The 27,918-nt window shown below is 53.2% G+C and overlaps 3 protein-coding genes across 17 annotated transcripts in view; 1 reads left to right on the forward strand and 2 right to left on the reverse strand.

Moving 5' to 3' along the window:
• Positions 1 to 4,662, reverse strand: part of galns (galactosamine (N-acetyl)-6-sulfatase) — a 70,522-nt gene extending 65,860 nt beyond the window's left edge. The window contains exons 1-3 of the mRNA XM_067998214.1: positions 4,524 to 4,662; positions 2,113 to 2,236; positions 1,001 to 1,075 (exon numbers count right to left, since the gene is read on the reverse strand). Of these exons, the coding sequence (XP_067854315.1) occupies positions 1,001 to 1,075; positions 2,113 to 2,236; positions 4,524 to 4,625 (301 nt within the window). The 5' untranslated portion in view covers positions 4,626 to 4,662. The remainder of the gene's footprint in view (positions 1 to 1,000; positions 1,076 to 2,112; positions 2,237 to 4,523) is intronic.
• trappc2l (trafficking protein particle complex subunit 2L) lies at positions 4,625 to 15,330 on the forward strand. Its single transcript, XM_067998215.1, has 5 exons — positions 4,625 to 4,740; positions 7,264 to 7,436; positions 8,220 to 8,307; positions 10,400 to 10,479; positions 14,269 to 15,330. The coding sequence occupies exons 1-5, from the start codon at positions 4,708 to 4,710 to the stop codon at positions 14,312 to 14,314; spliced, it is 420 nt and encodes a 139-aa protein (XP_067854316.1). The 5' UTR covers positions 4,625 to 4,707; the 3' UTR covers positions 14,315 to 15,330.
• Positions 15,331 to 23,013: 7,683 nt separating this feature from the next.
• cbfa2t3 (CBFA2/RUNX1 partner transcriptional co-repressor 3) overlaps positions 23,014 to 27,918 on the reverse strand; it is a 164,259-nt gene continuing 159,354 nt past the window's right edge. For all 15 annotated transcript variants that reach the window (XM_067998229.1, XM_067998230.1, XM_067998231.1 and 12 more), the window contains one exon: positions 23,014 to 24,351. In XM_067998229.1, coding sequence (XP_067854330.1) covers positions 24,046 to 24,351 — 306 coding nt within the window. In that variant the 3' untranslated portion in view covers positions 23,014 to 24,045. The remainder of the gene's footprint in view (positions 24,352 to 27,918) is intronic.

Raw genomic sequence — 27,918 nt, forward strand, 5'->3', positions numbered from 1 at the left:
AACAAACTGACCAAGTAAAGAACACCCATATGTGGGACCCCACACGTCCGGTCAGCACAACTCATGACACTCACCCACCAGTACTGTGAGACAGTGACAGACCTGTACCCACCAGTACTGTACCCCAGTGGTATACAGTGACAGACCTGTACCCACCAGTACTGTACCCCAGTGGTATACAGTGACAGACCTGTACCCACCAGTACTGTACCCCAGTGTTATACAGTGACAGACCTGTACCCACCAGTACTGTACCCCAGTGGTATACAGGGACAGACCTGTACCCACCAGGACTGTACCCCAGTGTTATACAGTGACAGACCTGTACCCACCAGTACTGTACCCCAGTGGTATACAGTGACAGACCTGTACCCACCAGTACTGTACCCCAGTGTTATACAGGGACAGACCTGTACCCACCAGTACTGTACCCCAGTGTTATACAGTGACAGACCTGTACCCACCAGTACTGTACCCCAGTGTTATATTGAATGGTGGAGCAGGCTCGAAGGGCCGAATGGCCTACTCCTGCTCCTATTTTCTATGTTTACCCATCAGTACACACACACGTACATGTCCTCACACGCACACATGTGCTCTCGCTCATACACCCACGCGGGCTCACACACACACATGCTCTCTCACACACACACATGCTCTCTCACACACACACGCGTGCTCTCACACTCACACACACACGTGCATGTCCCCACACGCACACATGCGCACGTGCTCTCTCTCTCTCTCTCTCTCACACACACGCGCGTGCTCTCTCTCTCTCACACACACACACACACACACACGCGCGTGCTCTCTCTCTCTCACACACACACGCGCGTGCTCTCTCTCTCTCACACACACACACACACACACACACACGCGTGCTCTCACACTCACACACACACACTTTCCAGCAGGGGTCACCAGCCAGTGATTCGGGTCAGGTGAGAACCAGCTGCCCTGAGTGAATGAGGAGTCGGCAGCGGGGATTCAGACTTACCGTTGCGAGCGTGAGCGTTCGTGGTGTAGAAACCGTTCCTGATGGGGAGCCGCCCGGTCAGTAACGCAGCGCGAGCTACAGAGAGGAGAGCGAACAAGGCAAATACTTCAATACAGTCCACCAACAATTACCACAGAGAGCATTGGCAGCAAAGCTCGAACCTGCAGGGGGCTCTGGGTGATTCTCCTGTGTTTAGATTAGTGCAGAGCCTGCTCCGAATACTGATATACCCCGCACCCCTCACTGTAACACTGATATACCCCACACCCCTCACTGTAACACTGATATACCCCGCACCCCTCACTGTAACACTGATATACCCCGCACCCCTCACTGTAACACTGATATACCCCACACCCCTCACTGTAACACTGATATATCCCACACCCCTCACTGTAACACTGATATATCCCACACCCCTCACTGTAACACTGATATATCCCACACCCCTCACTGTAACACTCTGATATACCCCGCACCCCACACTGTAACACTGATATACCCCACACCCCTCACTGTAACACTGATATACCCCACACCCCTCACTGTAACACTGATATACCCCGCACCCCTCACTGTAACACTGATATACCCCGCACCCCTCACTGTAACACTGATATACCCCGCACCCCTCACTGTAACACTGATATACCCCACACCCCTCACTATAACACTGATATACCCCACACCCCTCACTGTAACACTGATATACCCCGCACCCCTCACTGTAACACTGATATACCCCGCACCCCTCACTGTAACACTGATATACCCCGCACCCCTCACTGTAACACTGATATACCCCGCACCCCTCACTGTAACACTGATATACCCCACACCCCTCACTGTAACACTGATATACCCCACACCCCTCACTGTAACACTCTGATATACCCCACACCCCTCACTGTAACACTCTGATATACCCCACACCCCTCACTGTAACACTGATATACCCCACACCCCTCACTGTAACACTGATATACCCCACACCCCTCACTGTAACACTGATATACCCCACACCCCTCACTGTAACACTGATATACCCCGCACCCCTCACTGTATCACTCTGATATACCCGTTTAAGGCGGTATCCAGAGACCATCACTTACACGGGGAGCAGAGAGGGTTGGCAGCGTAGAAGTTCGGGAACAGCATTCCTTCTGCGGCCATTCGGTCCAAGTTTGGAGTCTCTCTCGAAGGTTCCCCAAAGACTCCCAGGTCGCCCCATCCCATCTGTAAACAGCCAGAGAGACAGTTCCTGAATCATACGCCTTCATTCACTGATTCCTCACTTTGTTAAAACAAAAGATTTTAATTTTCTGCTTTTAGAATCTGCACACAAGACGCCGTCTCAGAGTAAGTGAACAGACACCTGACTTTCACACTCTCTGATACATCCCTGACTGCAGAGACAGAGAGGTGAGAGCACGCAGAGATATGGGGGCACGCAAAGATACGTGGGGGCGCGCAGAGCGAGACGTGGGCGCGCAGAGCGAGATGTGGGGGCGCAGAGCGAGACGTGGGGGCGCAGAGTGAGACGTGCGGGCACGCAAAGATACGTGGGGGCGCGCAGAGCGAGACGTGGGGGCGCAGAGCGAGACGTGGGGGCGCAGAGTGAGACGTGGGGGCGCAGAGTGAGACGTGGGGGCGCGCAGAGTGAGACGTGGGGGCGCGCAGAGTGAGACGTGGGGGCGCAGAGTGAGACGTGGGGGCGCAGAGTGAGACGTGGGGGCGCGCAGTGAGACGTGGGGGCGCGCAGAGTGAGACGTGGGGGCGCAGAGTGAGACGTGGGGGCGCGGTGAGACGTGGGGGCGCAGAGTGAGACGTGGGGGCGCGCAGAGTGAGACGTGGGGGCGCAGAGTGAGACGTGGGGGCGCAGAGTGAGACGTGGGGGCGCAGAGTGAGACGTGGGGGCGCGCAGTGAGACATGGGGGGGGGCGCGGTGAGATGTGGGGGCGCAGAGTGAGACGTGGGGGCACGCAGAGTGAGACGTGGGGGCACGCAGAGTGAGACGTGGGGGCGCAGAGTGAGACGTGGGGGCGCGCAGAGTGAGACGTGGGGGCGCAGAGTGAGACGTGGGGGCGCAGAGTGAGACGTGGGGGCGCGCAGAGTGAGACGTGGGGGCGCAGAGTGAGACGTGGGGGCGCAGAGTGAGACGTGCGGGCGCGCAGTGAGACGTGGGGGCGCAGAGTGAGACGTGCGGGCGCGCAGAGTGAGACGTGGGGGCGCAGAGTGAGACGTGGGGGCGCAGAGTGAGACGTGGGGGCGCAGAGTGAGACGTGGGGGCGCAGAGTGAGACGTGGGGGCGCAGAGAGACGTGGGGGCGCAGAGTGAGACGTGGGGGCACGCAGTGAGACGTGGGGGCGCAGAGTGAGACGCGGGGGCGCAGAGTGAGACGTGGGGGCACGCAGTGAGACGTGGGGGCGCAGAGTGAGATGTGGGGGCGCAGAGTGAGACGTGGGGGTGCAGAGTGAGACGTGGGGGCACGCAGTGAGACGTGGGGGCGCAGAGTGAGACGTGGGGGCGCAGAGTGAGACGTGGGGGCGCAGAGTGAGACGTGGGGGCGCAGAGTGAGACGTGGGGGGGCGCAGAGTGAGACGTGGGGGCGCAGAGTGAGACGTGGGGGCGCAGAGTGAGACGTGGGGGCGCGCAGAGTGCGACGTGCGGGCGCGCAGAGTGAGACGTGGGGGCGCAGAGTGAGACGTGGGGGCGCAGAGTGAGACGTGGGGGCGCGCAGAGTGAGACGTGCGGGCGCGCAGAGTGAGACGTGGGGGCGCAGAGTGAGACGTGGGGGCGCAGAGTGAGACGTGGGGGCGCGCAGAGTGAGACGTGCGGGCGCGCAGAGTGAGACGTGGGGGCGCAGAGTGAGACGTGGGGGCGCGCAGAGTGAGACGTGCGGGCGCGCAGAGTGAGACGTGGGGGCGCAGAGTGAGACGTGGGGGCGCGCAGAGTGAGACGTGCGGGCGCGCAGAGTGAGACGTGGGGGCGCAGAGTGAGACGTGGGGGCGCAGAGTGAGATTGGGGGGGCGCGCAGAGTGAGACGTGGGGGCGCAGAGTGAGACGTGCGGGCGCAGAGTGAGACGTGGGGGCGCAGAGTGAGACGTGGGGGCGCGCAGAGTGAGACGTGGGGGCGCAGAGTGAGACGTGGGGGCGCGCAGAGTGAGACGTGGGGGCGCAGAGTGAGACGTGGGGGCGCGCAGAGTGAGACGTGGGGGCGCAGAGTGAGACGTGGGGGCGCGCAGAGTGAGACGTGGGGGCGCAGAGTGAGACGTGGGGGCGCGCAGAGTGAGACGTGGGGGCGCAGAGTGAGACGTGGGGGCGCGCAGAGTGAGACGTGGGGGCGCAGAGTGAGACGTGGGGGCGCGCAGAGTGAGACGTGGGGGCGCGCAGAGTGAGACGTGGGGGCGCGCAGTGAGCTGGGGGCGCGCAGAGTGAGACGGGGCGCGCGCACTGAGCTGGGGGCGCGCAGAGAGATGTGGGCGCGAGTCGCGGGAGCGCGCAGTGACGGGCTCTGACTCACGTCGTCCATGAGGAGGATGATGATGTTGGGCGCGCTCCCGTTCCCCGGGGGCGCGCTCCCGGTTCCCGCCGCCAGCAGCAGCCCCGCGACCAACCGCCACATCCCGCGTCATGTGACCCGCGCCCCGCTCATGTGACCCCGAGTCGCGACATGTGACCGAGGATCAGCTGACCGGAAGAACAAAATGGCGGTCTGTGTAGCAGTGATCGCGAAAGAGGTGAGAAAATAAATAAATAAATAAATGTGTAAATAGTTATATAAATATAAATATAAATATCCGGGCGGGGGGAGAGGAGTAAACCCCCCCCCCCCCCGGTGGAGGTGGCGATTATTGGGGGCAGAAAATACCCGGGGGGGAAATCAACCAGAGGTGGGGTTGCCAACCCTCCCGGGATAGGAGGAGGCCACTCGGCCCATCGAGCCTGTGCCGGCTCTTTGGTCCCACTCCCCCGGAAAATTTTCCCCTTCAAGTATTTCTCCAATTCCCTTTTGAAAGTTATTATTGAATCTGCTTCCACCGCCCTGTCAGGCAGCGCATTCCAGATCAGAACAACTCGCTGAGTGAAAATATTCTCCTCATCCCCTCGGGCTCTTTTACCGATCGCCTTAAATCCGTGTCCTCTGCTCACCGACCCTCTGGAAACAGTTTCTCCTTATTTACTCTATCAAACCCCATATAATTTTGAACACTTCTATCAAATCTCCCCTTAACCTTCTCTGCTCTAAGGAGAACAATCCCAGCTTCTCCAGTCTCTCCACATAACTGAACTCCCTCATCCCTGGCACCATTCTACTAAATCTCCTCTGCACCCTCTCCAAGGGCTTGACATCCTTCCTAAAGTGTGGAGCCCAGAATTGGACAATACTCCAGCTGAGGACTACACAGTGTTTTATAAAAGTTTAGTATAACGTCCTTGCTTTTGTACTCTGTGCCTCTATTAATAAAGCCCAGGATCCCATATTTTTTTTTAACTCATCCTGCCACCTTCAAAGATTTGTGTACGTACACCCCCAGGTCTCTCTGTTCCTTCACCCCCTTTAAAATTGTACCATTTTGTTTATTTTGCCTCTCCTCATTCTTCCAGCAAATTGACTCACTTCACACTTCTCTGTGTTAATTTTCATCTGCCATGTGTCTGCCCATTTCATCAGTCTGTCTCTGTCCTCCTGAAGTCTGTTATTATCCTCCACATTGTTTACTACATTTCCGAGTTTCGTGTCATCTGCAGATTTTGAAATTATACCCTCGATACCCAAGTCCAGGTCATTAATATATATCAAAAAGAGCAGTGGTCCTAATACTGACCCCTGGGGAACACCACTGTATACTTCCCTCCAGTCTGAAAAACAACCGTTCACCACTACTCTCTGCTTTCTGTTCCTTGGCCAATTTTATATCCATGCTGCCCCTTTAATCCCATGGGCTTCATGAATTGAAGATTAATCTCTCGGTCATTGCTGCAAGCAACTCAAGAAAAATTATGGGCATTAAACAAAATTCTGTGTTTTCATTTCCTTTGAACACTTTTGTTTATTAGTTATAAAAATATTGGTGATGGGGGAAAAAAAAGGCTGATTGACTGGGTGAGGCAGGAGGTCATGTGATGAATTCTCCAGGAATACGTCCAACCAGAGTTGGCGACTCCAGTGAGGAGTGCAGCAGTAATGGGACTCAATAGTTAGAGGGCTGGATACTGTCTTTCACAGTCCAGACCGACAGTCCCAGAGGCGATGGTGCCTCCCAGGGTAAGGGAGATTACTCCCCCAGCCAACAGGGAAGGATGAGACGATTAGGGAGCTCTTCACATGGCTAAAGGGGTGGGAGCAGGAAGAAGGTTTCTGCTTTATGGGCATTGCCACCATTTCTGGGGAAGGTGGGAGTTATTCTGCAAGGGTGTGCTCCATCTGAACAGGGAGGCAGGTAATGTGTCGGGAAAAGAAATAAATAGGGAAGTGAAGAATCATTTAAACTAGATCAAGAGGAGGCTGTGTGACACTGTCAACAGGGACAGAGGGGGTGAGGAGAGGGTGTGACACTGTCAATAGGGACAGAGGGGGTGAGGAGAGGGTGAGACACTGTGCATAGGGACAGAGGGGGTGAGGAGAGGGTGTGACACTGTCCATAGGGACAGAGGGGGTGAGGAGAGGGTGTGACACTGTCCATAGGGACAGAGGGGGTGAGGAGAGGGTGTGACACTCTGACACGGGATGGAGGGGGTGAGGAGAGGGTGTGACACTCGGACACGGGATGGAGGGGGTGAGGAGAGGGTGTGACACTCTGACACAGGATGGAGGGGGTGAGGAGAGGGTGTGACACTTTGACACGGGATGGAGGGGGTGAGGAGAGGGTGTGACACTCTGACACGGGATGGAGGGGGTGAGGAGAGGGTGTGACACTCTGACACGGGATGGAGGGGGTGAGGAGAGGGTGTGACACTCTGACACGGGATGGAGGGGGTGAGGAGAGGGTGTGACACTCTGACACGGGATGGAGGGGGTGAGGAGAGGGTGTGACACTCTGACACGGGATGGAGGGGGTGAGGAGAGGGTGTGACACTCTGACACGGGATGGAGGGGGTGAGGAGAGGGTGTGACACTCTGACACGGGATGGAGGGGGTGGGGTTCAGTCATCTTTGAATTTTAGCCTGATTTTGGGGGACGTTCTCATGAAGTGAAACTCTTCATTCTGATGCGACCTTGATTGTGACCTTGTGACCCCTGTTTGTTGCTCCTGCTTAGAATTACCCACTGTTCATTAAAACTGTTCCCACGGAGAACGAGCTGAAGTTTCATTACACGGTTCACACCTCACTGGATGTTGTGGAGGAGAAGATCTCGGCAGTGGGGAAGGCGCTGGTGGATCAGAGGGAGCTCTACCTGGGACTACTTTACCCCACCGAGGATTACAAAGTGTATCCTTGACCACAGCGCTGGGCTGATCAAAATACATCGACCAGAACAAACGGGAGGGGCCGCGTCAGACGGCACGGAGACCGGCCCCGAGGCCCGGAGACTGGCCCCAAACACGGAGACCGGCCCCGAGGCCCGGAGACCGGCCCCAAACACGGAGACCGGCCCCGAGGCCCGGAGACCGGCCCCGAGGCCCGGAGACCGGCCCCGAGGCCCGGAGACCGGCCCCGAGGCCCGGAGACCGGCCCCGAGGCCCGGAGACCGGCCCCGAGGCCCGGAGACCGGCCCCGAGGCCCGGAGACCGGCCCCGAGGCCCGGAGACCGGCCCCAAACACGGAGACCGGCCCGAGGCCCGGAGACCGGCCCCGGACGGGCCTGGCAGGAATTAGACTAATGCTGATCAGTGAGTTGATCCAGTGAGTTTCACTTCTAGCCTCAAACCCCAGTCTGTGTCCAGTTCCCACAGGAGGCAGTGATGTTGGGAAAGAAAGCAGATCAGCCAGGGTTCCCACTTCTGACCCCGGCTGGGATTGAGTGTGAACAAATCGGGCGAGGACAGGATCTTGACTGTGTGCCCTTCACGGTTCAACAGCTGCGGCTGTTCGCTGTCCAGGCTCACACGGGGATAATGGGTAGTTGCTGGACTATGGGGCGGTCTGCGCCCCGACTGGGGGGATCGGGGAGTCCGGGCCCCGACGGGGAGAGTCCGGGCCCCGACGGGGAGAGACGGGGGGGGTCTGGGAGTCTGGGCTCTGACAGAATGTGACCTTTACTGATGTTTCCAGATACGGGTACGTCACCAACACAAAAGTGAAATTTGTTATTGTGGTGGATTCTTCCAACATCGCACTGAGGGACAACGAAATCCGCAGCGTAAGTTACTCACCGAGGGGGGGCAGGTTACTCACCGAGGGGGGGCAGGTTACTCACCGAGGGGGGGTGCAGGTTACTCACCGAGGGGGGGTGCAGGTTACTTACCGAGGGGGGGTGCAGGTTACTCACCGAGGGGGGGCAGGTTACTCACCGAGGGGGGGTGCAGGTTACTCACCGAGGGGGGGCAGGTTACTCACCGAGGGGGGGTGCAGGTTACTCACCGAGGGGGGGTGCAGGTTACTTACCGAGGGGGGGCAGGTTACTCACCGAGGGGGGGCAGGTTACTCACCGAGGGAGGGTGCAGGTTACTCACCGAGGGGGGGCAGGTTACTCACCGAGGGGGGGTGCAGGTTACTCACCGAGGGGGGGCAGGTTACTCACCGAGGGGGGGCAGGTTACTCACCGAGGGGGGGCAGGTTACTCACCGAGGGGGGGCAGGTTACTCACCGACCGGGGGGGCAGGTTACTCACCGAGGTGGGGGCAGGTTACTCACCGAGGGGGGGGGGCAGGTTACTCACCGAGGGGGGGGTCGGGTTACTCACCGAGGGGGGGGGGCAGGTTACTCACCGAGGGGGGGGGCAGGTTACTCACCGAGGGGGGGGTCGGGTTACTCACCGAGGGGGGGGGGCAGGTTACTCACCGAGGGGGGGGGGCAGGTTACTCACCGAGGGGGGGGTCGGGTTACTCACCGAGGGGAGGGTCAGGTTACTCACCGAGGGGGGGGGTCAGGTTACTCACCGAGGGGGGGGGGCAGGTTACTCACCGAGGGGAGGGTCAGGTTACTCACCGAGGGGGGGGGTCGGGTTACTCACCGAGGGGGGGGGGCGGGTTACTCACCGAGGGGGGGGTCGGGTTACTCACCGAGGGGGGGGTCAGGTTACTCACCGAGGGGGGGGTCAGGTTACTCACCGAGGGGGGGGGTCAGGTTACTCACCGAGGGGAGGGTCAGGTTACTCACCGAGGGGGGGGGTCAGGTTACTCACCGAGGGGGGGCAGGTTACTCACCGACCTGGGGGGCAGGTTACTCACCGACCTGGGGGGCAGGTTACTCACCGAGGGGGGGGGCAGGTTACTCACCGAGGGGGGGGGCAGGTTACTCACCGAGGGGGAGCAGGTTACTCACCGAGGGGGGGGAGCAGGTTACTCACCGAGGGGGGGGAGCAGGTTACTCACCGAGGGGGGGGAGCAGGTTACTCACCGAGGGGGGGGAGCAGGTTACTCACCGAGTGCTGAAGCAGGGATTGTCTCAGAGATAGAACCTTATCGATCTTTCAGTCAGTGACAACAAAGCTGTGATTTCAAATCGATCAGTGTAGAGGGAGCTTTACTCTGTATCTAACCCTGTACCTGCCCTGGGAGTGTTTGATGGGACAGTGTAGAGGGAGCTTTACTCTGTATCTAACCCTGTACCTGCCCTGGGAGTGTTTGATGGGACAGTGTAGAGGGAGCTTTACTCTGTATCTAACCCTGTACCTGCCCTGGGAGTGTTTGATGGGACAGTGTAGAGGGAGCTTTACTCTGTATCTAACCCTGTACCTGCCCTGGGAGTGTTTGATGGGACAGTGTAGAGGGAGCTTTACTCTGTATCTAACCCTGTACCTGCCCTGGGAGTGTTTGACGGGACAGTGTAGAGGGAGCTTTACTCTGTATCTAACCCTGTACCTGCCCTGGGAGTGTTTGATGGGACAGTGTAGAGGGAGCTTTACTCTGCATCTAACCCGTGCTGTAGCTGCCCTGGGAGTGTTTGATGGGACAGTGTAGAGGGAGCTTTACTCTGTATCTAACCCTGTACCTGCCCTGGGAGTGTTTGATGGGACAGTGTAGAGGGAGCTTTACTCTGTATCTAACCCTGTACCTGCCCTGGGAGTGTTTGATGGGACAGTGTAGAGGGAGCTTTACTCTGTATCTAACCCTGTACCTGCCCTGGGAGTGTTTGATGGGACAGTGTAGAGGGAGCTTTACTCTGCATCTAACCCTGTACCTGCCCTGGGAGTGTTTGACGGGACAGTGTAGAGGGGAGTGTTTGGAGATGACACTGCAATCTGAAGTGCATGCACCATCATTTTATTCTTCCTGTATTTTTCTCTCCAGATGTTCAGAAAACTGCACAACTCCTACACAGATGTGATGTGCAATCCATTCTACAACCCGGGAGAGCTGATTCAGTCCAAGTAAGGAGTGTCTGGGGGCAGGACATGTGATTACAGTAACTCTGATTTGCTTATTGTGACTGGTCTGGTCGGGTTTTGCTGTTGAAAGGGGAGTGGAAATCTGGAACACTCAGCCTGAAGGCTGGGCATCGGGGGGTCAGTTGAAATTTTGAAGAGTGAGATGGATAGATTTTTGTCGGGTAATTTTTTATTTATTCATTCATGGTATATCAGTGTGTTACAGTGAGGGGTGCGTGGTATATCAGTGTTATAGTGAGGGGTGCGGGGTATATTTTTTTTATTTGTTCATGGGATGTGGGCGTCGCTGGCAAGGCCGGCATTTATTGCCCATCCCTAATTGCCCTTGAGAAGGTGGTGGTGAGCTGCCTTCTTGAACCGCTGCAGTCCGTGTGGTGACGGTTCTCCCACGGTGCTGTTAGGAAGGGAGTTCCAGGATTTTGACCCAGCAACGATGAAGGAACGGGGATATATTTCCAAGTCGGGATGGTGTGTGACTTGGAGGGGAACGTGCAGGTGGTGTTGTCCCCATGTGCCTGCTGCTCTTGTCCTTCTAGGTGGTAGAGGTCGCGGGTTTGGGAGGTGCTGTCGAAGAAGCCTTGGCGAGTTGCTGCAGTGCATCCTGTGGATGGTACACACTGCAGCCACAGTGCGCCGGTGGTGAAGGGAGTGAATGTTTAGGGTGGTGGATGGGGTGCCAATCAAGCGGGCTGCTTTGTCCTGGATGGTGTCGAGCTTCTCGAGTGTTGTTGGAGCTGCACTCATCCAGGCAAGTGGAGAGTATTCCATCACACTCCTGACTTGTGCCTTGTAGATGATGGAAAGGCTTTGGGGAGTCAGGAGGTGAGTCACTGGCTGCAGAATACCCAGCCTCTGACCTGTTCTTGTAGCCACAGTATTTATATGGCTGGTCCAGTTAAGTTTCTGGTCAATGGTGACCCCCAGGATGTTGATGGTGGGGGATTCGGCGATGGTAATGCCGTTGAATGTCATGGGGAGGTGGTTAGATTCTCTCTTGTTGGAGATGGCCATTGCCTGGCACTTGTCTGGCGCGAATGTTACTTGCCACTTATGAGCCCGCGCCTGGATGTTGTCCAGGTCTTGCTGCATGCGGGCTCGGACTGCTTCATATCTGAGGGGTTGCGAATGGAACTGATCACTGTGCAATCATCAGCGAACATCCCCATTTCTGACTTTATGATGGAGGGAAGGTCATTGATGAAGCAGCTGAAGATGGTTGGGCCGAGGACACTGCCCTGAGGAACTCCTGCAGCAATGTCCTGGGGCTGAGATGATTGGCCTCCAACAACCACTACCATCTTCCTTTGTGCTAGGTATGACTCCAGCCACTGGAGAGTTTTCCCCCTGATTCCCATTGACTTAAATTTTACTGGGGCTCCTTGGTGCCACACTCGGTCAAATGCTGCCTTGATGTCAAGGGCAGTCACTCTCACCTCACCTCTGGAATTCAGCTCTTTTCTCCATGTTTGGACCAAGGCTGTAATGAGGTCATGGTTGACCCACACCATCCTCCTCCAACGCCTCTCCTTCGTCGTCCAGCTGGGTGGGACTGCGCTCGCCTGGTTCCATTCTTATCCATCCAGTTGTAGCCAGAGAATCACCTGCAATGGCTTCTCTTCCCACTCCCACACCGTTACCTCAGGAGCCCCCCCACCCTCAAGGATCCATCATTGGCCCCCTCCTATTTCTCATCTACATGCTGCCCCTCGGCGACATCATCGGAAAACACGACGTCACATTCCACATGTACGCCGATGACACCCAGCTCTACCTCACAACCACATCTCGCGAACCCTCCACTGTCTCTCATTTATCACACTGCTTGTCCGACTGGATGAGCAGAAATTTTCTCCAACTAAACATTGGGAAGACCAAAGCCACTGTCTTCAGTCCCCGCTGCAAACTCCATTCCCTCGTCACCGACTCCATCCCTCTCCCTGGCCACTGTCTGAGGCTGATCCAGACCGTTCGCAACCTTGGCGTCCTATTTGACCCTGAGATGAGCTTCTGACCCCATATCCGTTCCATCACCAAGACCGCCTACTTCCACCTCCGTAACATCCCCCGTCTCCGCCCCGTCTCAGCTCATCTGCTACTGAAACCCTCATCCCTGCCTTTGTCACCTCCAGACTGGACTATTCCAATGCTCTCCTGTCCGGCCTCCCATCTTCCACCCTCCATAAACTTGAGCTCATCCAAAACTCTGCTGCCCGTATCTGAACTCACACCAAGTCCCGTTCTCCCATCACCCCTGTGCTCCCGGTCTGGGAACGCCTCGATTTTAAAATTCTCATCCTTGTTTTCAAATCCCTCCATGGCCTCGCCCCTCCCTATCTCTGTAACCTCATCCAGCCCTACAACCCTCCGAGATCTCTGCGCTCCTCCAATTCTTGCCTCTTGCGCATCCCCGATTTTATTTGTTCCACCATTGGCGGCCGTGCCTTCAGCTGCCTGGGCCCTAAGCTCTGGAATTCTCTCCCTAAACCTCTCCTCCTCTCTCTCCTCCTTTAAGACGCTCCTTAAAACCTACCTCGTTGACCAAGCTTTCGGTCACCTGTCCTAATATCTCCTGACGGCCTCGTGCTCTGTGTTTTTGGGGTGCTCTCTGTGACTGACGGCCTCGTGCTCTGTGTTTTTGGGGTGCTCTCTGTGACTGACTGCCTCGTGCTCTGTGTTTTTGGGGGTGCTCTCTGTGACTGACTGCCTCGTGCTCTGTGTTTTTGGGGTGCTCTCTGTGACTGACTGCCTCTTGCTCTGTGTTTTTGGGGTGCTCTCTGTGACTGACTGCCTCGTGCTCTGTGTTTTTGGGGTGCTCTCTGTGACTGACGGCCTCGTGCTCTGTGTTTTTGGGGTGCTCTCTGTGACTGACGGCCTCGTGCTCTGTGTTTTTGGGGGTGCTCTCTGTGACTGACGGCCTCGTGCTCTGTGTTTTTGAGGTGCTCTCTGTGACTGACGGCCTCTTGCTCTGTGTTTTTGGGGTGCTCTCTGTGACTGACGGCCTCTTGCTCTGTGTTTTTGGGGGTGCTCTCTGTGACTGACGGCCTCGTGCTCTGTGTTTTTGGGGTGCTCTCTGTGACTGACTGCCTCGTGCTCTGTGTTTTTGGGGTGCTCTGTGACTGACTGCCTCGTGCTCTGTGTTTTTGGGGTGCTCTCTGACTGACGGCCTCGTGCTCTGTGTTTTTGGGGTGCTCTCTGTGACTGACGGCCTCGTGCTCTGTGTTTTTGGGGTGCTCTCTGTGACTGACGGCCTCGTGCTCTGTGTTTTTGGGGGTGCTCTCTGTGACTGACGGCCTCGTGCTCTGTGTTTTTGAGGTGCTCTCTGTGACTGACGGCCTCTTGCTCTGTGTTTTTGGGGTGCTGTCTGTGACTGACGGCCTCTTGCTCTGTGTTTTTGGGGGTGCTCTCTGTGACTGACGGCCTCGTGCTCTGTGTTTTTGGGGTGCTCTCTGTGACTGACTGCCTCGTGCTCTGTGTTTTTGGGGTGCTCTGTGACTGACTGCCTCGTGCTCTGTGTTTTTGGGGTGCTCTCTGTGACTGACGGCCTCGTGCTCTGTGTTTTTGGGGTGCTCTCTGTGACTGACGGCCTCGTGCTCTGTGTTTTTGGGGTGCTCTCTGTGACTGACGGCCTCGTGCTCTGTGTTTTTGGGGTGCTCTCTGTGACTGACGGCCTCGTGCTCTGTGTTTTTGGGGTGCTCTCTGTGACTGACTGCCTCTTGCTCTGTGTTTTTGGGGTGCTCTCTGTGACTGACGGCCTCTTGCTCTGTGTTTCAGGGTCTTTGACAACGTGGTATCGGCTATGATGGTTCAGGTGTGCTGAGGTCCCGAAGCTGTGAGTGGAGTTCCTGCTCCCTCCTGCCCCGTGCTGTGTACCAGCTTCTCCGTTCCATTTGCAGGACTGCTTTGAGTGACACAACACGGCCCTGATTTGAATGGAACATCACCTGAGATGCTATTGGAATCTACTTCACTTTTATGGGCTGAAAGTTTGAGTGAGCCCACAGTGTTTGGGGACTCAAATATGCATAAAACCTCTGATTTAATAGAACATGTAATATAAATACTCATATAATCAGTGGGATCTCTGGGCTCCATCAGGTTTGGTTAGTGTAAGTCTTGATCACCCAACCCCCTAACTTTTTTTACTGGTTTGTTTTGTGATGTTTATCTTCATTCCTTAAACACTTCATTTCCTGGCACAGGGTGGGTGGCAGAGTGTGAGCAGCCGACACTGATGGAGGATAGTCATCTTGGGATGTAGTGTGTAAATCTCACCTGGTTATTTCCCAGAAGCAGAAGGGAGTGGGAAAAGGTGAAACAGGTGACAGCTGAAACTCTGTTGTACCATTGCACTATAAACAATCCGGCCTGATCCTCCAGTGAAGCAAGCTCAGCATCTTATCCTGTGTATCCAGATGTAGAACTGGTGAAACCTGGTATCCAGACGTAGACTCCCAGCTCCTCACTGCAGTGCTGAGGCTGTGTGGAGTTACAGACATGTCCCTTTGTGTAAGGGAACTTGACTTCGGATATAGTTAATGTCCAGTTTCACTAATGCCAAGATGTTTATTGGGTTAACCGGTGTCCTGACTAAATCCAGCCTTCTCGTTGGTTATCTTCAATTCAAGGATTTCCCCCCCATATTTGAAGTGCCCCAATATTTGGATTTTAAGTGGGATTTTCGTCTCCATGTAGCTGGGTGGAGCTGTTACAGGGTTTGCTTAACTTTTGAAATAGTTTGTTAGAAAAGATACATTATGGACTATTATTTGAATCTGTATATATATTGCCCTTCGCTGGTGTATGTTCCGAATTGTAAATATAATGTGAGCCTCACCACGTTCTCTCTTGTCTTGATTGTGATGCTGTATGTACGCGGCCTTGTGTTGGAGTGAATAGTGTCACATCCTGATCCCGTGTTGATCCGCGGGTCCAGTTGGCAAATCAATTGAATATATCGAAAACCTTACATCCAATCGACTTGCAGCACCTCCACTGGTGGGAGAGTGGAATTACAGTGTGACAAGTTTACATAGGCAGTTTCCATTATAAATATGGACGTAGGAAGTCATGTGTGACTTTAAAATAGGAACTGAATTATGTCTGTGCCCTGGTCTAATTATCCCCCAGTGCATAATGTCACCACTAGAAGCCTGCACATGGTCCTCACTCCCTGGGTGGAACACCACAGGAGATCATAGAATGGTTACAGCATAGGAGGCCATTTGGCCCATCGAGCCTGCACTTGATCCTCACTCCCTGGGTGGAACACACCATGAGAGATAAATTAATCTTTTCATAATGCACTGGCACAGAGTTTTTGCAGTGTGTGTGTTTACGTGGATTTGAGCCAGTGTATCAGCAGTGGGTGTGTGCGCATAGATCTACGTGTGTATGAACGTACCCTGCACATGCACAATAGTCCTGCTGACTTTGCAACACTTGTCAGGCACATTATAAAGACAGGTAAAGGTGTGATATTAAAGTCTTTTATTACACAGAGATACAGAATAAGTACAGACATACCTGAATCATAATGTTAGAGTCACAGTTGAACATACAGTACACTGAAAGCCCAACTCAAGGGGAACCGCATGCCCAAACATCTGTCACATCGCTTCGCAAGAATGGCCACAGAACTCAAAAAAAAAACCTCATCTAATGAAAGGAAACTCCTCACCTTCAGTCTGTTAAGCTGCCTGTACTGACTCACTTTAAATTGAAGTATTGCACACATTCCAGCTGCGGTCACTGAAGGGCGATCAGGAGCAAGAATTATGCCTGTTTTTCTTCTCCCGGATCAACTGTCACTGTGACTGAGAGCAAACTTTGCGTTCAGTGTAAACGTATCTGTTGGCACCAGTTCCTAGACACTGTCTCCAATCTCATGATTTAAAAATATTTTTTTGTTGTTCAGTCCCTGGCTAGGTGCAGGTATGTGTGAGGGTGTCACTGAGAGGTACCGCCAAGATGCAGAACCTGGCAGTTGAAGAGTAACAAAAAGGAACAGAAAGGTTTGGACCGATTTAGAGATAACTCCAATTTCAGGGCCATTCAGAAACCAGAATCAACAGTGAAATGTAACTGGTCTGAGAAAAGTGACTGGAGCCGATGCACAGACTGTGCATGTGGATAGTACACACACTCGCTCTTGCATCTGCCCCAATGCACTGACTGTCAGGAACATCACAGACAGTGGATCTCACCTGTTATTCCTCTGTGTGTAGGCCTCTTGCTCTCTCACCCTGTGAGGGTTTCACCTTCCCTGTCTAACTCTTGTCTTCAGAAGGAACTGGACTGGACAGGTGAACAAACTGGGCAAAACCTCTAAGCAGCAATTCTCCACATGAGCAAGGAGCATTAGTAACTGGTTATCACCAGGCTCTTGCTCTGCTGGCTAACTGCTCCTCTACAGCTTCTCTTGTGCTATTGAGTAGAGGAGGTGAGTAGAAGAGTCAATCTACAGGTTATGTGGTTGGTTAAACTAACCTGTTTTCAACCCATTTGTAAGGAAGTGCCCCAACAGAATAAACACAACTGAAAAATTAAATTTCCATCCATCTATTTTTTGTAAACAATTTTCTTGGTTCTGTGCCCTGCCCGGGGACTGTACACGGGGACTGGACACTGAGCCCTGCCCGGGGACTGTACACGGGGACTGTACACTGAACCCTGCCCGGGGACTGTACACGGGGACTGTACACTGAGCCCTGCCCAGGGACTGTACACTGAGCCCTGCCCAGGGACTGTACACTGAGCCCTGCCCAGGGACTGTGCACTGAGCCCTGCCCAGGGACTGTGCACTGAGCCCTGCCCTGGGACTGTACACAGGGACTGTGCACTGAGCCCTGCCCGGGGACTGTACACAGGGACTGTACACTGAGCCCTGCCCGGGGCCTGTACACAGGGACTGTACACTGACCCCTGCCCTTGGACTGTACACGGGGACTGTATTTCCACAGGGATGTGTTGCTGCAGATCACTGGAGTAGTGTGCTACCATGGAGTGATTTAAAGACGGAGACTAGGATTCGCTGAACCAGTGAAGGTGGGGGTCGTGGGTCTTTGGGATGCTGCGGTGAGGGTGGGTTACGAGACTCTGTGATGGGGTGAGGGACTGTACAGTGGGGCTGGGGTGGGGGGGTGAGGGACTGTACAGTGGGGCTGGGCGGGGGTATGAGGGACTGTACGGTGGGGCTGGGCGGGGGTGTGAGGGACTGTATGGTGGGGCTGGGCGGGGGTGATGGACTGTACATTGGGGCTGGGCGGGGGTGTGAGGGACTGTATGGTGGGGCTGGGCGGGGGTGTGGGGGGGGGGGGCAATGGACTATATAGTGGGGCTGGATAGGGTTAGGAGTGGGGGTGAGAGACTCTATAATGGGGCAGGGTGGGGGTGAGGGACTGTATGGTTGGGCTGGGCGGGGGTGTGAGGGACTGTATAGTGGGGCTGGACAGGGGTAGGAGTGGGGGTGAGAGACTATAATGGGGTGTGGGTGTGGGTGGGGGTGGGGGATTATATAGTGGACACGGGCTGTGGATAAGCTGGTGTTTGTGAAGGGTGGAGGTGGGAAATCCAGTGAAGGGAGTGTTATCGACGCCGATTCCCCAGCTGATGTTGGTGTGAGTTGGGGGTGTCGACAGACTATGCCAGAAGTGGAAGGTGGTCTTGATGACGGACTGTGTGTGGGGCTCAGGGTAGAATTTCTCCTCCTTCCTCTAAATTTAACAAATGATTATCCTGCTACAGAGGCCTGGAATACACAGCAAGTTCCCCAGTCGCGGTCAGGGATGGGCCCACTGCACAAATCATTCTCAGAACATGGGGGCGAGCAAATTAAGTGTTATTTTCAGTTGTCCAGGAGATGGGTTCACAGTTCAAGTTGTGTGCTTGGCCACTGCTGAAAATGAGCTAATCATCTGCTGCACAGAACAAGGAAATTAACTTGTTTTCAAAAAGTCACATTTTTGGTGTCTGGTTTACAGTTTAGAAATTTTCAGATCGCACACTGGAGAATTAGACTGTCCAGGCCTACAGAATAACACAGCACGAGGCGGCCTTTCGGCCCATCGTGCCTGTGCCAGTTCTTTGAAAGAGCTATCCAATTAATCCCCACTCCCCTGTTTCTTCCCCATAACCCTACAGATTTTTCCCCTTCATGTATTTATCCAATTCCCTTTTGAAAGTTATTATTGAATCTGTTTCCACCGCCCTTTCAGGCAGTGCATTCCAGATCATAACAACACGCTGCGTAAAAAAAATGTCTCCTCATCTCCTCCCTACCCTTCAAGAGTTTGAAAATCCAGGGAAGCTTTGGGACATCCCAGCAACAACACGCCAGTGTGAGGGGAGCCCCATCCATTCTGTGAATGGAGATAACTTGCCCATGAAAGTCTACAGAAGCCTTGGCTCACGGTGCTGCACAGAACCAGCTGGGACCCTCCCGCTTATTCCACACCTCTTCGTTCATTAGTAGGCCTCAAATTCCTACCTCTCCAACTGGAAAAAAATTCAGTGGGAACGGCTTCCTTTCAAAGCCCTAGTGAGGTCACAGCGTCACTGAGGTCTGAGCCCCAGACTGGAGCTGGACAGGGTTCCGAGCCCCAGAGTGGAGCGGGACCGAGGACTGTGCCCCAGAGTGGAGCGGGACCGAGGACTGAGCCCCAGAGTGGAGCCGGACCGAGGACTGAGCCCCAGAGTGGAGCCGGACCGAGGACTGAGCCCCTAAACTGGTCTGTCTACTGGTCAAAGATGGGCTTTATATTGGGCATCAGGCTGAGGTAGGCTGGGTACGGTGAGGGGAGGGAGGTGTTTCGGTGGTTCGGGTTGGGTTGTTCATTGCTGTTGAGGTTTTATCCAACAGCCTGTCCTGGCGCAGCAGTCAAAGCAATGGACAGAGGGAACCGCTTGCAAGGAATTAGATCAGATTTGTGATAAACAGGAGCTCAGCAGTCTCTCTGTACCCGGTTCAGACAGGACGCAGAATGGGGCCAATTCCCGGCCCACCATCTGCAGGAACTTCACATTCCACAGGATGAAGTAAGCAGGACATGAAACAAGAGGAATATGGGTCAGGGGTAGTGGCTGCGTCAGCGTACCCTGAATTTCAGGACTGCCTAGAACTAGGGGGCATAGTCTCAGGATAAGGGGTCGACCATTTAAGACTGAGATGAGGAGGAATTTCTTCACGCAGTGGGTTGTGAATCTTTGGAATTCTCTACGCCAGAGGGCTGTGGATGCTCAGTCATTGAATATATCCAAGTCTGAGATCGACAGATTTTTGGACACTGGGGGAAAATCAAGGGATATGGGGATCGGGCAGGAAAGTGGAGTTGAGGTTGAAGATCAGCCATGATCTGATTGAATGGCGGAGCAGGCTCGAGGGGCCGTATGGCCTACTCCTGCTCCTATTTCTTATGTCTGACTGAATCTGCAGGTGGATAAATGGAAAGATGCTGAACCAGGAGACTGCCAGCAGAATCCCACCACCCTCCCACTTTCATTAAGAAGCTGAGTAATATCCTGAGCCAGTCCCAGCTTCCACCACGAGAGCTGAGTGACTGGAGAAGGTGGATCTTTTACCAGCATGTACTGGTTGTGCAGCGTCTCTCCCCTCTGCACACTGACTGCGGAGTGTCTGCTGTCTCATTGAGGTGTTGTGGGCAACAGCGACTTTGGTTTGTGCAGAAAGTCCTGTACATTATTCACTGTAATCAAAAAACAAACCAAATACGATGGGGAGAGGCACCCATCACGCAGAGAGGGGCAGAGGTGCCCATGTTCCTGAGAACATAAGAAATAGGAGTAGGCCATACGGCCCCTCGAGACTGCTCCGACATTCAATCAGATCATGGCTGATCTTCAACCTCAACTCCACTTTCCCGCCCGATCCCCATATCCCTTGATTCCCCTCCGGTCCAAAAATCTTATCGATCTTAGCCTTGAATATATTCAATGACTGAGCATCCACAGCCCTCAGGGGTAGAGAATTCCTAAGATTCACAACCCTCTGAGTGAAGAAATTCCTCTTCATCTCAGTCCTAAATGGCCAACCCTTATCCTGAGACGATGCCCCCTAGTTCTAGACTCTCCAGCCAGGGGAAGCACCTCTCAGGATCTACCCTGTCAAGCCCCCAGAGGGAGGTTAAGAGAGGCACCCACCCAGAGAAGGGGACAGACAGACACCAACTCCTAGAGAGAGGCGCCCACCTCCCGCAGAAGGCAGAGGCGCCTAGAACTGCTCCACTGCACCTCCCTCACCCTAGCTCGATTGAGCCCAGAATTTGCAGTTCTTGCAGCAGGTCGGTGGTGTTTTGGTGGGGTGGGGGGCAGTATGCCCCTTAAAATGTTTCTAATTCATGGATCACCAGAGCCACAACTGTCCTCTGTCCAGATGTTTCCCGCAGCTAGGAGCCTGGCTCCCACTTCAGTCTGACTAACCCTTGACCTGAAGTCAGTCAACCTGCTGGAGTGAGCTGTGTCCCATGGGTTTTGGTCTAACGCAGTAATCAGTGAGCGACAGGCTGTCAGAGGTAGTGTGGAACATAAAGACTGAGAGGTTGTGAGAGAGAGGGGAACATGGAAAAAGAGTATAGGCTACCCTGCAGAAATCACCAGAAATATTTTATATATTACCTCTTTATGAAATCTAAGAAAAATAGACATTATCCATATATCACACGATAAATAAAGTAACAATCATTTCACTTCAGCTGTTGCATTCCTGACTTGTTTTTTTAAGAATACAGCCACTCCAGTTTCCATCCTGTTGTGTGAGTGAATCGGGAGCTGTAAACACTCGGGTCTGGTCCATTTGAGAAGCTCTTTGGCTGGATTCCCTTTACACCATTACACACACTGGCAGCGTGGGCACTGAGCCGGTGATGGGCTATGGACTGCGAGCCACAGGACGGCCCGAGGGGACCGGCCCTCAACCTACAAACTTTGACTTTGCATTTCACTATAAATCCGATTTTTGCAGAAAAATGGAATCAGTGCCCCCTTGTGAGTAAATGTTGGAGTTCAGGAGTAACGTGGGGCCAGTAGCAGGTGCAATGAGGTCTCATTATTCAAATCATCAGCAGCCTCCAGACCCTGCCTGGCACTATGAACAGCCAATCTAAACACAGGACCTTTCACACATACAACCACCGTGCAGCAATGGATACTGTATTTCGATTGGCCACTGTATGAAAATCCAGTGGTCATTTTTGGGAAATGGGAGTGAAGGATAAGAGGAAATTGCAAGAACAGGCAGATTCCAAACACACACCGTCACTTCCCTCTGGCCCCACCGACTCCCGATAACTAACAAAGAGCAGCTTTACCAGGTTGGGTCTCAGACTATCACAGCATGGGGTATGTGACAGAGGGGACTGCAGTCTCTCGTTAACAGCACAACTCAGGCAGCTCCCACTGGGGAGTAAACTGCCCCCGTCAGTCAACTTTACAAAAAGGAATGTTTTTTTAATTAAAGGGAACTTTGTGTTACAACTGAAGTTATGCAGCTAATCAACAAATGAGGGTTTAGTGGAAAAAAATAAGAAATGGGTCAAATTTCAGCTGCATCTTCATTCAGCAATTGATCGAGGGATGTCCACGCCCTCACTGAGCCACTGTCCGTGCCACCATACATTCCCCTCACTGACCCACTGTCTGCCACCATACATTCCCCTCACTGACCCACTGTCCGTGCCACCATACATTCCCCTCACTGACCCACTGTCCGTGCCACCATACATTCCCTTCACTGACCCACTGTCTGCCACCATACATTCCCCTCACTGACCCACTGTCTGCCACCATACATTCCCCTCACTGACCCACTGTCTGCCACCATACATTCCCCTCACTGACCCACTGTCTGCCACCATACATTCCCCTCACTGACCCACTGTCCGTGCCACCATACATTCCCCTCACTGACCCACTGTCCGTGCCACCATACATTCCCCTCACTGACCCACTGTCCGTGCCACCATACATTCCCCTCACTGACCCACTGTCTGCCACCATACATTCCCCTCACTGACCCACTGTCCGTGCCACTGGCTCTGTAACCCAGAGGCTCTGCTCAAATGGAATCAGGACCACAACCAGAACCACTCCCTCCTCATCACTGATTAATGCTGTGGGGGGGGGGGATGGAGGAGGGGCTCATGGAGGAGGAGGAGGGGGGGAAGAGGAGGAGAAGGGGTGGGGGTGGAGGTATTTTTCTTCTAAAAATTCAGCCCACGCAGGGAAAAAAAAATCAAAATGGAAAAAAAATTGTCACATGTTTCAAAAAACACCTGGACAACACAATCACATCGAGACATCACAAGAACAAGGAGTATCATCTGTACATCAATACTGTTCTTAGGGAGACCTGCACCAAAAAGAGAGAGAGAGAAAAAGATATAAAGATAGACAAGGAAAGACAGGAGAGAGACAGAGAAAGATAGAGTGGAGAAGGAGTGAAAGGAGATAGTGAGAATTGAAGGAGTTCGGCAAGTCAAAACTTCATTCATGCTTGAAAAGAACTTAAAAATTAAACGATTGTCACATTTATTAACATCTTTCTGTTCCTTTCTTCACAAAACAAAAAAAGACATCTTTTCCTTAGTCAGCAGGTGCTGCTCACTTCTCATCATCATATTAAGCACAGTAAGGTCGCTGAGAGTGAATCCTTCGCACGCTCACTCTCCCTGTCGCCAATCACTTCTCTGTAACGCTGTCTCTTCAGGATTGTTTGACAACCACAAGTCAAACTAATCACATCCGTAAATCCACAAGAAAGATAGGGGCCCTGCCTGATTTGGATCCTGCCCTCTGTAGGGCTCGTGCTTCTATGGTGTGGGAGCACCATGGCCGAGGGGCTCTACACTTGCTCAGTGAGTTCCGAAGTGCTGCTCCTCTTTCATGAGTGACTTTGGCAGTGCAACACGGGGCTGTGGCAGGGTGATTTTTTGGGTTTACTTTGGAGCCGAGGTGCATCTGGTATCTTCTTGGCTGGCTAGCAAGGTAGTACGTAGTGAGCTCCTTCCTGTGTGAGCATGTGTCTTGAGTGTGAGCATGTGTGTCTGAATGCCACTGTCCAACTGGGAGTACTTTTGTGATGTATGTCAGAGCATGTAAGTGTGAATTTCTGGGGCGTGTTTGTCGGTGCGTTCGTGGTGTTCTTGGAGTGTGCGAGAGCGCGTCGGAGTGAGTATTTTTGGAATTGTTAAAGCAGCAACAAGTCTTTTCCACATTCGGCGTTTGTCTCATTCCAACTGAATCAGGAATCTTGCTGAACTTTAAGAAGTTTCTGTGCTGTGAGTTTACAATCCTCCAAAGAGGCGTGACAGGCTGTGACCCAGAGATAAATCTCCAGATAACGTTCAGAGCCTGCAACGCTGCAGAAGAGGGAACGTTTGGTAAATGGCCAAAAAAATAAAAAAGCAGATGGATTTCTTTGTCTCGTCTGGGTCGAGTGAGGTTGCAGAAACTCCGAGGGTTAAACAAATGACAAGAGGTCATTCAGAGGTCAAAGTTCAATGGAGTCTTCAGGTAGCTGAGTAGTTGCGTTGTGGGTTAGCGGGAGGCAGTTTCGACGGGGACGGGGGTGGGAGGAGAGGAGGAGCGAGAGGCAGTCGTGGATCTAGTGTCTCCGGGGCTTCTGGCCACACTGCTGGCAGCAATGGCATCTGGCTGGGACTGGCTGCCGGCATTGGTGGAGGGTGTGCTGGTAGCAGTGCTGGATTGCAGGGCCTGGAGATTCTGCCCGCAGACATGGTGATGCTTCTCCCAGTCCTTGTGCTGACAGAAGGAGCCACAGTAACGGGCCGTATTGCAGCCACTGCAGGTTTCACTTGCCTTCCGACCACAATTCCAACAGCTCTGAAATATACAAACCCCAACCGTCACCGGCACAGGCGTCCAACTCCGGGTCTGTTCAAAGAACATTACTATAACTTTCCGTGATGTATGTCCATGCTAAGGAATGGAACACCCAGTGTCAGCATCCAGCATTCCCAGGGCAGGTACAGCACGGGTTAGATACAGAGTAAAGCTCCCTCTACACTGTCCCATCAAACACTCGCAGGGCAGGTACAGCACGGGTTAGATACAGAGTAAAGCTCCCTCTACACTGTCCCATCAAACACTCCCACGGCAGGTACAGCACGGGTTAGATACAGAGTAAAGCTCCCTCTACACTGTCCCATCAAACACTCGCAGGGCAGGTACAGCACGGGTTAGATACAGAGTCAAGCTCCCTCTACACTGTCGAATCAACACACAATCTCCTCTCTTCTAATGGAAACAGCCCCAATTTTTCCAAGACTTTCTTCAATAAATGTTGGCCAGGACGCTGGGAGAATGAACCTTATCTTTGAATAGAGCCATGGGATCTTTTACATTGACCTGAGAGGGCAGATGGGGCCTCAGTTTAACATCTCATCCAAAAGACACGCTCCTTTATTCTGGCTCCGTCACTCACTCACTCACTCACGCTTTGCTGCCCCAGCAGCCTTATATTCAGTTCCTGTACAAGGCAGTTGAGGCTGGCCTATAGGAGTGAAGACCCACACCTGATGGGATGGGCTGAAACAGATGCTTTTCACTGGACCCAATCAAGACACTTGAATTTAAAACCAAAACATTTAATAAAGAGTTCTGTAGAAGAGTTCAATCGACAATAAAACTTATGGACTAATTTTACCACAATCACTGCCTCCTACACTGTGGGACGTTACTGACCCACAGTCACTCCCTCTCACACTGGGACGTTACTGACCCATAGTCACTCCCTCACACACTGTGGGACGTGTTACTGACCCACAGTCACTCCCTCACACACTGGGACGTGTTACTGACCCACAGTCACTTCCTCTCACACTGTGGGACGTTACTGACCCACAGTCACTCCCTCTCACACTGTGGGACGTTACTGACCCATAGTCACTCCCTCTCACACTGTGGGACGTGTTACTGACCCACAGTCACTCCCTCACACACTGGGACGTGTTACTGACCCACAGTCACTCCCTCACACACTGTGGGACGTGTTACTGACCCACAGTCACTCCCTCTCACACTGGGACGTGTTACTGACCCACAGTCACTCCCTCTCACACTGTGGGACGTTACTGACCCACAGTCACTCCCTCACACACTGTGGGACGTTACTGACCCACAGTCACTCCCTCTCACACTGTGGGACGTTACTGACCCATAGTCACTCCCTCACACACTGTGGGACGTGTTACTGACCCACAGTCACTCCCTCTCACACTGGGACGTGTTACTGACCCACAGTCACTCCCTCACACACTGTGGGACCTGTTACCTGCCCACAGTCACTCCCTCACACACTGTGGGATGTTACTGACCCACAGTCACTCCCTCAAACACTGTGGGACGTTACTGACCCACAGTCACTCCCTCACACACTGTGGGACCTGTTACCTGCCCACAGTCACTCCCTCACACACTGTGGGACGTGTTACTGACCCACAGTCACTCCCTCTCACACTGTGGGACGTGTTACTGACCCACAGTCACTCCCTCTCACACTGGGACGTGTTACTGACCCACAGTCACTCCCTCACACACTGTGGGACGTGTTACTGACCCACAGTCACTCCCTCTCACACTGTGGGACCTGTTACCTGCCCACAGTCACTCCCTCACACACTGTGGGATGTTACTGACCCACAGTCACTCCCTCAAACACTGTGGGACGTTACTGACCCACAGTCACTCCCTCACACACTGTGGGACCTGTTACCTGCCCACAGTCACTCCCTCACACACTGTGGGATGTTACTGACCCACAGTCACTCCCTCTCACACTGTGGGATGTTACTGACCCACAGTCACTCCCTCAAACACTGTGGGACGTTACTGACCCACAGTCACTCCCTCACACACTGTGGGATGCTACTGACCCACAGTCACTCCCTCACACACTGTGGGACGTTACTGACCCACAGTCACTCCCTCACACACTGTGGGACGTTACTGACCCACAGTCACTCCCTCACACACTGTGGGACATAAGAAATAGGAGCAGGAGTAGGCCGTGCGGCCCCTCGAGCCTGCTCCACCATTCAATCAGATCATGGCTGATCTTCGACCTCAACTCCACTTTCCCACCCGAACCACATATCCCTTGATTCCAGTAGAGTCCAAAAATCTATTGATCTCAGCTTTGAATATATTCAATGACTGAGCATCCACAGCCCTCTGGGGTAGAGAATTCTGAAGATTCACAACCCTCTGAGTGAAGAAATTCCTCCTCATCTCAGTCTTAAATGGCCGACCCCTTATCCTGAGACTATGTCCCCTAGTTCTAGACTCTCCAGCCAGGGGAAACAACCTCTCAGCATCTACCCTGTCAAACCCCCTCAGAATCTTATATGTTTCAATGAGATCACCTCTCATTCTTCTAAACTCCACAGAGTATAGGCCCATTCTATTCAATCTCTCCTCATAGGACAACCCTCTCATCCCAGGAATAAATCCAGTGAACCTTTGTTGCACCACCTCTAAGGCAAGTATATCCTTCCTTAGATAAGGAGACCAAAACTGCACAAAGTACTCCTGGTGTGGTCTCACCAAAGCCCTGTCCAACTGTAGTAAGACTTCCTTACTCTTGTACTCCAACCCCCTTGCAATAAAGGCCAACATGCCATTGGCCTTCTTAATTGCTGCTGTACCTGCGTACTAACTTTCTGTGTTTCGTGTACCAAGACACCAAAATCTCTCTGAACACCAACATTTAATAGTTTCTCACCATTTAAAAAATATTCTGTTTTTCTATTCTTCCCACCAAAGTGAATAACCTCACATTTCCCCACATTGTATTCCATCTGCCACCTTCTTGCCCACTCACTTAACCTGTCTATATCCCTTTGCAGACTCTTTGTGTCATCCTCACAGCTCACTTTCCCACCTAGCTTTGTATTGTCAGCAAACTTGGATACATTACACTCGGTCCCTTCATCTAAATCATTAATACAGATTGTAAATAGCTGAAGCCCAAGCACCGATCCTTGCGGCACCCCACTAGTTACAGCCTGCCAAACTGAAAATGACCCTTCCATTCCGTCTCTCTTTTCTGTCCTTTAACCAATCCTCTATCCATGCTAATATAATTACTCCCAACCTCATGAGCCGTTTGAAAATCCAAATATACTCCATCCACTGGTTCCCCTTTATCTACCCTGCTACATCCTCAAAGAACTCTAATAAATTTGTTAAACACGATTTCCCTTTCATAAAACCATGCTTACTCTGCCTAATCATATTATGATTTTCTAAGTGCCCTGTTACCACTTCCTTAATTATGGATTCCAGCATTTTCCAGATGATTGATGTCAGGCTAAATGGCCTGTACTTTCCTGTTTTCTCTCTCCCTCCTTTCTTGAATAGCGAGGTTACATTTGCTACCTTCCAATCCGC

The sequence above is a fragment of the Heptranchias perlo genome, chromosome 16 (genome assembly GCF_035084215.1).
Source record: "Heptranchias perlo isolate sHepPer1 chromosome 16, sHepPer1.hap1, whole genome shotgun sequence".
Classification (NCBI taxonomy): domain Eukaryota; kingdom Metazoa; phylum Chordata; class Chondrichthyes; order Hexanchiformes; family Hexanchidae; genus Heptranchias; species Heptranchias perlo.